The sequence below is a fragment of the Phoxinus phoxinus genome (genome assembly GCF_949152265.1).
Source record: "Phoxinus phoxinus genome assembly, chromosome: 4".
NCBI classification, from domain to species: domain Eukaryota; kingdom Metazoa; phylum Chordata; class Actinopteri; order Cypriniformes; family Leuciscidae; genus Phoxinus; species Phoxinus phoxinus.
Window position 1 is genome coordinate 38,493,552 of NC_136879.1, and position 13,149 is coordinate 38,506,700.

A 13,149-nucleotide genomic window follows, 5' to 3' on the forward strand; every position below is an offset into this window, starting at 1 on the left:
CCTGGTGACGGCCTGAAGAGACTGCTGGCAGGAGGGAACAGACCCCAATGGGGCTGGCATGGGTTAGCTACCCGTGTTAGCAGGATCCTTGCACTACATAGTGGCTTGGATCCACCCAACTATGGCTACGAAAAGTTCAAAAGAAAAAATACCCCTTGAGTCTGCGAGAGCGGGGGCAGAAGATGACTCGTCGGTGGATCACACGGTAACAGACCCTGGAATGGAAACGACAATGAATCAAATGTTCAGCACAGGAATTGATGGAGTAACAGCACTGGCAGGACACAAGCTTCAAAGCTGCATCTGTGGCTGGAAAAAGATAACATCAGAAAAGGGTCTTAAGATCCACCAGGGCAGGAAAAAGTGCCTGAGAGAGCTTAGCAAGGGGCCTCGCATTGACCACTACTTCTTCAGAGGTAGGGCAAATCAGTCGAGTGAAGCCCAGTGGCAGGATATTCACCACAGTCCACAGGGTATCAGAACCCCAGACGAAGCTCAACCAAGCACAGAACCACCAACGGACATGTGTCCAGAGCCCATCCAGCCACAGACAGCAGTAGAGAGGAAGATGAATGGAAGGAAGCCTCAAATCTTGTGGCCTAAATCCTGCCAGAAAAAGGAGTGGGAAACCACAGACACAGACCTCGTCCATCTTTTAGAAGGTCCGAAAGGGTGTGTGGAAAGAAAGCTGGACAAAATCGGAGAGATCATTTACAGCTATGGAGCAGTGAGATTTGGGGTGAAAAGTACAACACCAAACCTTGGGACCCAGAAGAACCCATCAGTCAAGCTCAAGTCCAGGAGACAACAAGAGATTGAGCGACTGGTGAAAGAAAGAAGGAACCTGAGAAAACAGTGGAGGAAGGTCACAGAAGAGGAAAGGAAAGGTCTGGAGGCACTACAGGGTGACATCAAGCAGCGTATTGCAACACTGCGAAGAGCAGAATGCCTTAGAAAGCAACATAAGAAGAAGGAGCGAATGAGGACTGCCTTCTACAGAGATCCCTACAGGTTTGTCAAAGACCTCTTTGTCAAGGAGAAAACTGGGTCCCTCAAAGTACCCTTAAGGGAACTAGAGAAGCACCTTAGGATGACCTACTCTGACAATCAGAGGCATGTGCTAGCCAGCATCCCGGATGATATGCCGCCAATTCAACCACCCGAGCACCAGCTGGAAACAAGACCTCCTACTTAGAGCGAAGTGGAGAGTACAGTAAAGCGGGCAAGAACAGCTTCAGCCCCTGGGCCCAATGGCGTTCCATATAGGCTCTATAAGAACGCGCCAGGTGTCTTGAAGTACCTCTGGAAGCTAATGAAAGTGGCATGGGAAAAAGAAATTATACCAAAGGCATGGCGACGGGCAGGAGGAATCCTGATTCCCAAAGAAAAGAATTCCTCAACCATCGATCAGTTCCGCCAGATCAGCCTACTGAATGTGGAAGGAAAGATATTTTTCAGTGTTGTGGCCCAGAGGCTTTCTGCGTTCTTGCAGAAGAACAACTTTGTCGACACCTCAGTGCAGAAGGCAGGGATAAGTGGATTCTCAGGATGCCTGGAGCACACAAATGTCATCTGGCACCAGATACAGACAGCCAGGAGGGAGAAGAAAGACCTACATGTGGTTTTCTTGGATCTTGCCAACGCCTTTGGGTCAGTGCCGCATGAAGTTCTGTGGACTGCGTTCAAGTTCTTCCAAGTCCCAGAGGGTATCACAAGGCTGGTCAAAGCCTATTTCCAGGACCTTCAATTCTGTGTGACAGCACAGGCCAGTACAACTGCCTGGCAGCACCTCGAGATAGGCATAATGGCGGGCTGCACTATCTCTCCACTGGCGTTTACCATGGCGATGGAGCTCATTATTCGAGCATCCCGATGGGTGGTAGGAGGGGAGCGGTTGAAGAGCGGGCTACGTCTTCCTCCAATCAGGGCGTACATGGACGACATGACGACAATAACAACAACAAAAGCATGCACCAAACGCCTGTTGGAAAAACTCCAGGGAAACATCAAATGGGCAAGAATGGAGATTAAACCCAGCAAATCCCGCAGTATCTCAATTGTCAAGGGCCAGCTTACCAATGAGAGGTTCCAGGTCAACAACGAGCCAATACCAACAGTTCTAGAGAAGCCCATCAAAAGCCTCGGCCGCTGGTATAGCGCAGAACTCAAAGACTCGAAGCAGGTGGAGCAACTCAGGCAGGATACAATCAGCGGCCTCAAGAAGATCAACAACACTGCTCTCCCAGGGAAGCTGAAGCTATGGTGCTTTCAGTTTGGGCTGCTGCCCCGTCTCATGTGGCCAATTTCTATCTATGAGGTCACGCTATCCCATGCCATTCGACTGGAGAGATTAGTGAATGCACAAGTGAGGAAGTGGCTTGGACTGCCGAGATGCCTTACCAGCATTGGCCTGTATGGCAACGGAGCTCTCTCCCTGCCAATCTCAAGCCTGGTGGAGGAGTACAAATGTGCCAAAACAAGGCTGGAAATGACTGTAGTGGCGGTTTTATGATATTCATTGATCTTTAGTAAAATATAGATGATTCAAAGAATGTCACATGTGTGACTCTCACTTGTAGTGAGAAAAGATTCTTTTTATGTACCTGGGGAGGCAGAAGGGAGAGACACTCCAGAGAACAGACGAACAAGGACCTCTGACCTAGATGTCAGAAGGCCATTTGGTGAAGGAGGGCTTAGGAGTTGGCTCTAGTGACGAATCGAAACTAGTGTTATGGCTTCCTTGTCTATGGAAAATTACTGAATGGAAATCTACTGTGGGGGGAAGGCTCTGCGGAGAAGGCCTTGAAGATTAGGATAAAAAGCTAGTTCAGTCTGTCTGGGGGTGTGTCACTCTTCTGCACAGGGTAACAGCTGTGTATTAGACTGCTCCTTCTTGCAAGAATAAATACTTTAATTTTATAATTTGACTCTGAGTCTCCCTTACGCAGTGATGTTTGTTTGATGAATTTTTGCCACAACAATTTGGTGTCAGAAGTGGGATTCCTTGGACGATGCCTCCTGGACCTGAGATCGGACGGTGTTTGGCCACCTGGACTGAGTAAGTTCCAGCTCTACCTCGTAAACTTGAGAGAGAGAGGCCGGCCGATGTCAGAGCCCCGGGAGGATCGACCACTGGAAATCAAAAGAACTCAAGGTGGCACAGAACAACATCTCTGAGTAAGGTAATTAAATTCAGTTTAATTGGGGGAAGAGTGAAATTGAACCATATTGGCTGGGGACTGTTTTCTGTGGTAATAATCTGAAATTAATTGAGGTCTGTGACAGAACAAGATATTTCAAGCAGATAAATAATCTGGAATTAATTGAGAACTGTGACAGACCAAGACATTTCATACAGATAGGTACCTGAAAATTAATTGTTCCACCACGGAGCAGGTTATTTTTGGGTGCTGAGACTAATTAGGGGAGCCAAGAAAATCGTAACAGATTTTTGGTAAACCATAATTAGGAGGGCACTAATAGTGCGAACCCAACCGACTTGGGTTAAAAGAAAAGATCGGGTTTGTTTCAGAGACGTCTGACAAATAAAGAGAACGCGCGCAAAGGAAAATCCACAGAAGACAGTGAAACAGCCAAAGTATGGGGATGTTTCTAAAGCAAGCTTGCGAAATTTGGTACACCGGTGTTTTTGTCAAATGAGATAAAATTAAGGGCAGAAATGTATGATATTGAGCGCCACAAGATTAAAGATGGTGAGGGAATCAGTTGAACAGGGCAGTGAGAAACAAAGGTTGTTGTGTCTGCGTTCAACGTGTGTAAAAGTGTGAAAAGACAATGAGTTGTTGGCTAGAATGTATTGCCATATAGTAAGATTGAATATGACTGATAAAAGGGTTTTTATTTTTCATCCATTAGATGGATGCATGACATTAGATGTCAGAAGATTTTTTTTGTAACAAGATTTGAAGTAGCAAGCAGCAATAAGGCTGTCTTTGTGAAGGATTGAGATTTGAGTAATATGATATTTTGGTTTCTGTAAAAACACTAGAGATAAGTGGGACAGAGACAGTAATGATAATACTTGTTGAATCTGCAGACTAACCATTTTGAGAAGAAAACAACTGTAGAAAATGTATGTTATGAAAATAACATTTCTGATAAAATTTATGGAACTATTTATGAACGGCTGTTAAGTCAGATTAAGAAATGGTATGAAAAGTTGGGTTCAGATTAATAATAATAAGGTATTGAGTATGATTAACAGGGATTAACATGTCTTTTGAACCTAAAGACTCCAGCTATGCTGGGAGTACAGCAACAGCGCGTCCTTATTCAGCCCGGCTTCCGGATGTTAAATGTGTACTTGCTATTGTAATCAGTGTTGTTGATGATAATACCGAATTAGAGAGATGTAAAGACAGATTTTGAAATTCAATAATGTAAAATGTCAGATATTTGGTTGATATTAAGTCATTGAAGGCAAAAGACATTGTCTGTTTTATAAAGGAAATTATGGGTCGGGGATAATTTTCCCTGGACAAGTGTTAAAGTTAAATAGAAACTTTGTGAAAACAACTTAGAAACAATTTATGGATTTCTGTGCAGTTTATGAAAATTAATGTTCTGCCAATAATAATGATGAAGATTATGATTTGGCTAGTGTGATCCGCCACTGGTGGACTGTAAGAGGAACAGAGAACTGCTTATCAGCTCTGTTTACAAACTGATTGGAACACACTGCTTCAAGGGTGTCAGTAAGTTGGAGCTGCTAGAAAGCTCAAGGTGATCGAACTATAGGCAAGGGGACAGAGAGTGTTTTAATTGTGGTCAGCTGCATTTAGCAGTAACTGTAAATGCCCACTCAGAAAGGTGTAAAAGAAAGTTGATGGAATGTGAAAGTGACGTATTAATGTGGGTTTGAAAGTAGAACAGGATTTGAATGACGATATTAAAGTTTTCGTCTGAGAAAGAACCAAGAATGTGAATGCAGGGCTAAGGGAAGTGAAAAGAATGTGCAAGTAGATTGAAAGAGAAAAGAAAGTTGATAGATGGAAGTCGTAAGTAGATTGAAAGAGAAAAGAAAGTTGATAGATGGAAGTCGTAAGTAGATTGAAAGAGAAAAGAAAGTTGAAAGATTTAAGTTGTAAGGAAATCCTTTTAAAAGGAAAGAACTAAAGTACCAGTAGATGTAAATTGCAGATAAGCAAAATATTTGTAAAAGTAAAGGTAACTAAAAATATGATTGTCTTATAATGAAACGCTTAAAAAAAGGTTTTGGAAGATCCTAATTGTAGATTGGTAAACCCCTAGAAGAGAAAATATGGAAAATATTGTCAGATAAAGTTGTAATTGAAAACCTGACAACTAAAATTGAGATGTTATAATGAAACGTTATTGAGAACTAGAATATCTATTTGTATTTAAGATCAAATAAGTAGAAGTAGCACTGGGTTGCTAAATGTAAAAACAATTTTGTAGAAATGGATCTGATTAAACAAACAGCTTGGAAATTGACCATGAAGCAGCTAGAAGATGTTTTGGTTTCAAAAGATAAGATTGGGACTTGGCTGAAACAGACTCATGTGAAGTGGAAAATTTTTAATGTCTAAATTCCCTGATGTATGGGCAAAAGACAACTTTAAAATTATTTTGATATTGAAAACGTATGTAATTTCTAGCAAAGGTGCCTTTAAACTGGGCTAGAATTAAAAGATAAAGTAGCTAAAGTAGAGAATGTTTAGTATGAGAAACAGTGTGCCAGTCTTGAAGGTCTCAGAGTCTCTCTCTCATTCAATGTCAGAAGGCTGTTACCTTAGCCTGTCATGACGATAAGCTATTTACAGTTGAAAATTATAGACACAGATGTTAAAAGAAATCATGTTAAGGGAAATCATTGCCATTCAGAGGGCAATTTGTACTTAAATATTTTAGATTTGTAAAACTGAATGACTTTAAAGAAGTCTTTAAAATAATAATGTAGACCTTAAATGACAGAAGTGACATTTTTGTACTTGTTATTTTAGGACCAGTAACGTATTTGTCTGATCTTAGCCTTCACCATGACAGTGACACAGGACCTATAACCATGACTATAGATGTACACTGAATAGACGATGTGAATTTTGTTCACTGAGATTTTGTTGATTCGGACATGTCTAACAGATTTGAGTGATTAAATACTGTTGTTATTAACCTGTCTCCCTTAACAATATTAGGCAGTCCAGATGGAGGTGAGGTGACTCTTGAATGTGTCTTTCCTAAGCTCCAGAGAAAAAAAACAGCTGAGTTCTGTTGAGGAAACTGATTGTGTGATGCGAGCGGGTCACCAGTGGGTACGTGACTACTCAAAGACGGGATGATTTTCCTGGCCAGGAGACAGCCTAACGCAGGGGGTCCCGGACACTGCATCTCCGGATGGAGGTGTTAATATGTGAGAAAGGTATGAGAGTTGAGCGCTGACTACTAGAGGCCAACTGGGGTCAGCAGAGCATTGTGGGGTCAGCAGAGCATTGTTTGACCGAGAAAATGTGAGTTCCTCTATACCACTCACCAGAGAAAACCCCCCTCGCAATTCACTGTATGGCTTGTTTTCAACTGTGACAAGTCTGATGGAAATTATAGATAAAGAGCTGATGGGAGATGTGCTTTCAAGAGCCAGCTGAGACCATCTGATTGTCATTATTTGTTGGGGAGACAGTAACATAACTTATTAATTTATATCAGGAACATGTTGGTTGCCTTATGGGCAAGGAAAATTAAAGAAGTTGATTTTGAACTAATATGTCTATAAGATGGTTTTAACTCCTGAAGGTTAGACATGGTGATAGCTAAAGATTGAGACAGGTTTTGTAAGAGTTTGGATAACAAAGGTTAGGTGAATTGAGAATTTATATAAGTATTCAAACTAAAGATAACGTTATAAATAGTCATAGCATAATGTATTTTAGATTGTTGTAATGGTTCTAATTTGAGTTAAACACTTGTATATTAACATTTGTGAACTATTAAGGGTTCTATGATTAATTAAGTTTCAGTCTTAGGAGGCTGTTTGAAAAGATTATTTGTGTATGAGAGACGGCTGAGTGGAGAAAGGGATTTGGTACTCTGTTTGTCTTTCTGTTATCAGGCATGGTAAGGCAAGCTTAAACAAAATAATGATAATGAACCTGTCACGGAATGGTAAGAAGTGAAGCGGTGCGAGGACTCAAGTGCTGGAGAATGATGTTTTAATTACAAAAGAAAACAAACACAAAACAAAACCCACGACGGGGAAAACATGACTAACAGAACCAGAACCAGAACCAGAACCAGAACCAGAACCAGAACCAGAACCTGAAACTTACAGGATGAATTCGGCCTGAATAGTGCAAATGCTGAGTGAATCTGATGAGAAGATGATAGAGAACATGGGACGAGCTTTAAGTTGATTGGTCATCACGCTCCGTCTGTAAGTAATGACTTTTGTCATTTATGATGTGGATTTGAATTACTTTCTGCATCAGTTTAGGTATTTATGTAAATTGGAATTGTGGAGTTGTACAGTTATAGATTTGACGGCAACAACAAAGGGACACATTGGCTAAGTCAATATAAAATTATCCAGAGAGAGCCATTTATGATTATCGTAAACAAGAGGAGAATGTTTTTTTTGACTGACATTGACCAAGTCTGTACAGCACGACCTGACTTTTAAAAATGGTTGCAAGATTGCATTTCAAGGCTGGAAATGACTGTAGTGGCGGTTTTATGATATTCATTGATCTTTAGTAAAATATAGATGATTCAAAGAATGTCACATGTGTGACTCTCACTTGTAGTGAGAAAAGATTCTTTTTATGTACCTGGGGAGGCAGAAGGGAGAGACACTCCAGAGAACAGACGAACAAGGACCTCTGACCTAGATGTCAGAAGGCCATTTGGTGAAGGAGGGCTTAGGAGTTGGCTCTAGTGACGAATCGAAACTAGTGTTATGGCTTCCTTGTCTATGGAAAATTACTGAATGGAAATCTACTGTGGGGGGAAGGCTCTGCGGAGAAGGCCTTGAAGATTAGGATAAAAAGCTAGTTCAGTCTGTCTGGGGGTGTGTCACTCTTCTGCACAGGGTAACAGCTGTGTATTAGACTGCTCCTTCTTGCAAGAATAAATACTTTAATTTTATAATTTGACTCTGAGTCTCCCTTACGCAGTGATGTTTGTTTGATGAATTTTTGCCACAACATGACTCTTACAGAATCCCGGGATCCAGTCGTCAGAGGTGCTGCTCCTACCCTAGCAACGGGGAGGAAATGGAAGCCGTCGGCAACGGTAGCGGCGGCAAAGGCTGCCCTCAGACACCGGGATATAGTGGGGCATGTCCAACATGGCAGAGGGGGCCTTGGATTGGAAGCAGCAACACCCACATGGCAAAAGGCCACTCCAACCGAACGGCGGCACATGGTGGTGGAGGAGGTGCGCCACCAAGAGGAAGCAGCCAGGTGTGCCAAGGCTGTCTCCCAAGCCCAGCAAGGCCGCTGGATGAAGTGGGATGGCGTGGAGAGGAGAAAAATCACATGGAGTGAGATGTGGGGCATGGAGGCTAATAGGCTAAGTTTCATCATCAGAGCCACTTACGATGTCCTGCCCTCCCCAACCAACCTACATCTCTGGTATGGAGAGGACATAGCATGTCCCCTGTGTGCAGCCCCAGCAAACCTCAAACACATCCTGGTGGGTTGTAAGACCAGCCTAACTCAAGGAAGGTACACCTGGCGCCACAACCAAGTGCTGAGGTGCTTGGCTGCCGAACTTGAGAACAAGAGGGTAACCACCAACGCCACGCCACTAAATGCCCAGACTACCATCCCACGGAGAACAACCTTCATGCGGGAAGGGGAGAAACAGTGGACTAAGCCATCACTCCCAAACTCTAGCCCACTGAACGCAGCCCGGGATTGGGAAATGCGAGTAGACCTTAACCAGAGGCTCAACTTCCCACCCGAAATTGCAGCAACCAACCTGCGCCCAGACCTTGTCCTCTGGTCCATGTCCTGCCGGCGTGTCTTCATTGTTGAAATGACTGTCCCATGGGAGGATGCCATCGACGAGGCATTCGAACGGAAGAGGCTGCGTTATGCCAACTTAGCAGCTGAAGCAGAGGGGCGGGGCTGGAATGTGAAGGTGTGGCCAGTGGAGGTGGGATGCAGAGGTTTTGTGGCCAGCTCGACCACAAGGCTCTTGAAGGAAGTAGGGATCAGAGGGCAGTCCCAACGGAGGGCAATCAAAGAACTTGCCACTGCAGCGGAACGGAGCAGTCACTGGCTGTGGCTGAAACGTAGGGATGCAACATGGGCTGCCAAATGATCGCATGGTACCACCACCGTGCGACACACACCCGGGTCTGATCAACCCGTGGTGGGCCAACCCCGGCGGAGGGTGTCTTGTGATAAGTGGCCGAAACACCCAATGAGGTCGGGCACACAACTGAAGATGTGTCGCACTGGTGGCACCATGGGTTCTGTGCCAAATTTCACCCCACCCAAGATGACATCTCCATTCAATTGTTGTGCTGAAAGTTAGGGATCTTTAACAACCAGTCCTATTAAGAATCATTTGATGATCTTTTATTATAATGTAAGAGCCCTTGATAAGGAGAGCACATAATTCATTGAGCTCTAGTAGTACTAACTGTGTTCAGAGGCAGGAGGGTAAAAACAAGAAACCAGTAAAAGAATGTGAAGATTTATTTGGAAACATGAATAGATCATCATAAAAAATAGATTAATAATAAAAAAATATTTGACAGAAATAAATGTTCAGTGAAATTTTTGCTTAATCTTTGTCTTCCTCTGCTGGTATAATTTACAGCATCTCTTCTGCAGTCAGACTCTTGATAAAACTTATAACACTTTTCCCAACGCTGTCAGTATTGCACAATAAATCTCTAAGGCTTGTTTTCACTTTGCTTTAACCGTTTGCCACGTATTTTGAGTGTTTCACATCTACATTGTAATCAATATCTAACAAATTTGAAACAATACAAAGCTGCTGTTTTCAGCACTCATTTTCATGAGTCATTACTATAAAACAAGAAACTGGTGTGAACACACACACGTCAGTGTGATCGCTGTGTCTCTGTGTCTTCAGTCTCTGTAGCGGCTCTTTATTCACCATCAGCTGATCCTGAGGAAACTGAACTGACGTCTAAACACTGAGAGTCCTACAATAAAACACACAGACAGACACATATGAGTGTGAGACATTACTGAGTCACATCACATCTGGAGATCATTTCAGGAAAACACAGCCAGAGATATTAGTATATTCATATTACAGCCAGAGATATTAATGATAAACATATCTCACTTTAACACACACACACACACACAATCTTAGTAATCAGATTGACGACTCGGACTGAAAAGTCTTCATGTAAACGCCGTAATCGAATGAACTCGATCTGAATGAAATTTCGATCGGATTGGGCGTTTTATTCTTTTCTAATCCGGTCGAGGGGACATGTAAACACTCGATCAGATTGAAAACCCAAACTGGAAATTACTGTGTGTGTGCAATAACGTAATGGCGTATGATGCATACGAGCTGCTGTAGTTGTTGAATGATGTCATGAATGACCAACACAATCTCACGGCCTTCAGTCCTTCTCTCAGACTCTCACACACGTCCTTCTCTCAGACTCACACACACGTCCTTCTCTCAGACTCTCTCACACGCGTCCTTCTCTCAGACTCTCACACACGTCCTTCTCTCAGACTCTCACACACGTCCTTCTCTCAGACTCTCACACACGTCCTTCTCTCAGACTCTCACACACACGTCCTTCTCTCGGACTCTCACACACACGTCCTTCTCTTGGACTCTCACACACGTCCTTATCTCGGACTCTCACACACGTCCTTCTATCGGACTCTCACACACGTCCTTCTCTCGGACTCTCACACACGTCCTTCTCTCGGACTCTCACACACGTCCTTCTCTCGGACTCTCACACACGTCCTTCTCTCGGACTCTCACACACGTCCTTCTCTCAGACTCTCACACACGTCCTTCTCTCAGACTCTCACACACGTCCTTCTCTCGGACTCTCACACACGTCCTTCTCTCGGACTCTCACACACAGGCTGTTTCGGATGTTTTTACTGCGGGATCAATATAAGCAGCACGGCACAACGGTTCATGTGTTCATCGTCTCCTAATTAGGACCTGACCCGTAATATATAAATATTAAATATGATGTTTACAACAAACAAACAAACAAACAAAGTAGGAGAAGAGTGTGTGTAAACAGTGGGAAATATTCGTGTAGTGTGTGCATGTCAAAAACTCAGTTACGATTTGAAGCTTGTGACATATAAACACAAACATCAACCCGATCATTTTATTTATCGTTCATGTAAACACTACGTTTAGATTCATCGATCAGAATTAATTAATTCCAATTAAACAAAAGTTGTGTAAGGGATGACAATATTCATATAGACCTATTCATAGATCATAGATCATATTCACATCACAGAATTAAACTCTTATTAAAAGTGAAGCTGAATTATTATCTTATATTCTCCAGTTACACACACATGAGATCTGTCACTGAAATTGAGTCAATTAAAAGGCTTCAAATAAAGATATACTCACAGTAGTGTAATGTCTCCAGTTTATAATGTGGATCATCCTTCAGATCAGAGAGCAACTTCATTCCTGAACGTCTTATTTTATTCCCAGACAGACTCAGTTCTCTCAGGTGTTCAGAGTTTGATCTCAGAGCTGAAGTCAGAGCAACACAACCTTCATCTGTGACGCCACAATCATTCAACCTGTAGAGAACAATGACACACACTTCTCTCTCAGTTCAGATCAGTTTAGCAGTGAATCCATTATTAAAGAGAAAGTTCAAACTTAAAGCACAAATTAATGTTTGATGGATCATTAGATTGAGATCTAAACATGATCATACAACATCTAAAGTATCATTCAATCAGGAAAAATAATCTCTTAAATTACACTATTCAGTACATAGGCTAGTTCTGCTATGTTACTCAGATCTGTATGTAATATGTATAGAGTATATATGTATGGAGTATAAATTGGTGTGTGTGTGACTTTACCAAATTAAAAACAATACTTTAAAAAGTGTCAATGCAGAAAGATGAACATAATTAACAGTAAGAATGAATCCAGCATTTTCTTCATTTCTCAGTTCTGACTGTGTTGAGCTCGAGTCTGTTTAAAGTCAAGACACTGAAATGTTGATTGTGTGTGAAAGTGTGTATTTCAGTGTGACTCTCAGTCCTGCAGTTTCATGTTATTGAGGATCAGCTCATGTGTTCAATCATTTACAGCTCAATAATCTGAACTCACAGCAGGAGAAAGAGGCTGAACACTTCAAATATACTTTACATTGTGATTCATGTGTGAGAGTCAAATATGATCTTACCACAGGTTCTCCAGTTTACAGAGAGGATTCTGTAGGACATCAGACAGCAGATTCACTGATTCTCCTATTTTATTCCCAGACAGATCCAGTACTCTCAGGTGTTCAGGGTTTGATCTCAGAGCTGAAGTCAGAGCAGCAAAACCTTCATCTGTGAGATCACAATCACTCAACCTGTAGAGAACAATGACACACACTTCACTCTCAGTTCAGATCAGATCAGTTTAGCAGTGAATCCATTATTAAAGAGAAAGTTCAAACTTAAAACACAAATTAATACGTTTGATAGATCATTAGATTGAGATCTAAAATGTCACAAAACATGATCATAAAACATCTAAAGTATCATTCAATCAGGAAAAATAATCTCTTAAATGACACTATTCACTAATGTAATTTAAGATATTATTTTTCCTGACTGAATGATACTTTAGATGTTTTATGATCATGTTTTGTGACATTTTAGATCTAAAAAATATTTCAGGGGCTTAGTAAATGTCACAGTAATAATTAACTTTATTAACTTAATAAAATCTCTGAATATCATTTACTTGATGGTTTGAGTTGAACATACCAAAATAATTTACTAAAAATCCAACATTTAATTTTGTCTAAAATTTAGTTATATATACACGTGTTTGTCACTAAAATAATTTAGCATTTGACTAACCAATTATTTATTGTAAATAAAATTTCTATATTTGTGAAATTTCTATCAAAATATTTGAGAATGGAGAATCAAACAGATCTGTTTTAAAAGA

General features: G+C 41.6%; 1 protein-coding gene across 1 annotated transcript in view; it reads right to left on the reverse strand.

The window, feature by feature from the left end:
* Nucleotides 1-9,769: 9,769 nt before the first annotated feature.
* LOC306997004 (NACHT, LRR and PYD domains-containing protein 3-like) overlaps nucleotides 9,770-13,149 on the reverse strand; it is an 85,120-nt gene continuing 81,740 nt past the window's right edge. Inside the window, exon 12 of the mRNA XM_079609990.1 lies at nucleotides 9,770-10,155. Coding sequence (XP_079466116.1) covers nucleotides 10,100-10,155 — 56 coding nt within the window. The 3' untranslated portion in view covers nucleotides 9,770-10,099. The remainder of the gene's footprint in view (nucleotides 10,156-13,149) is intronic.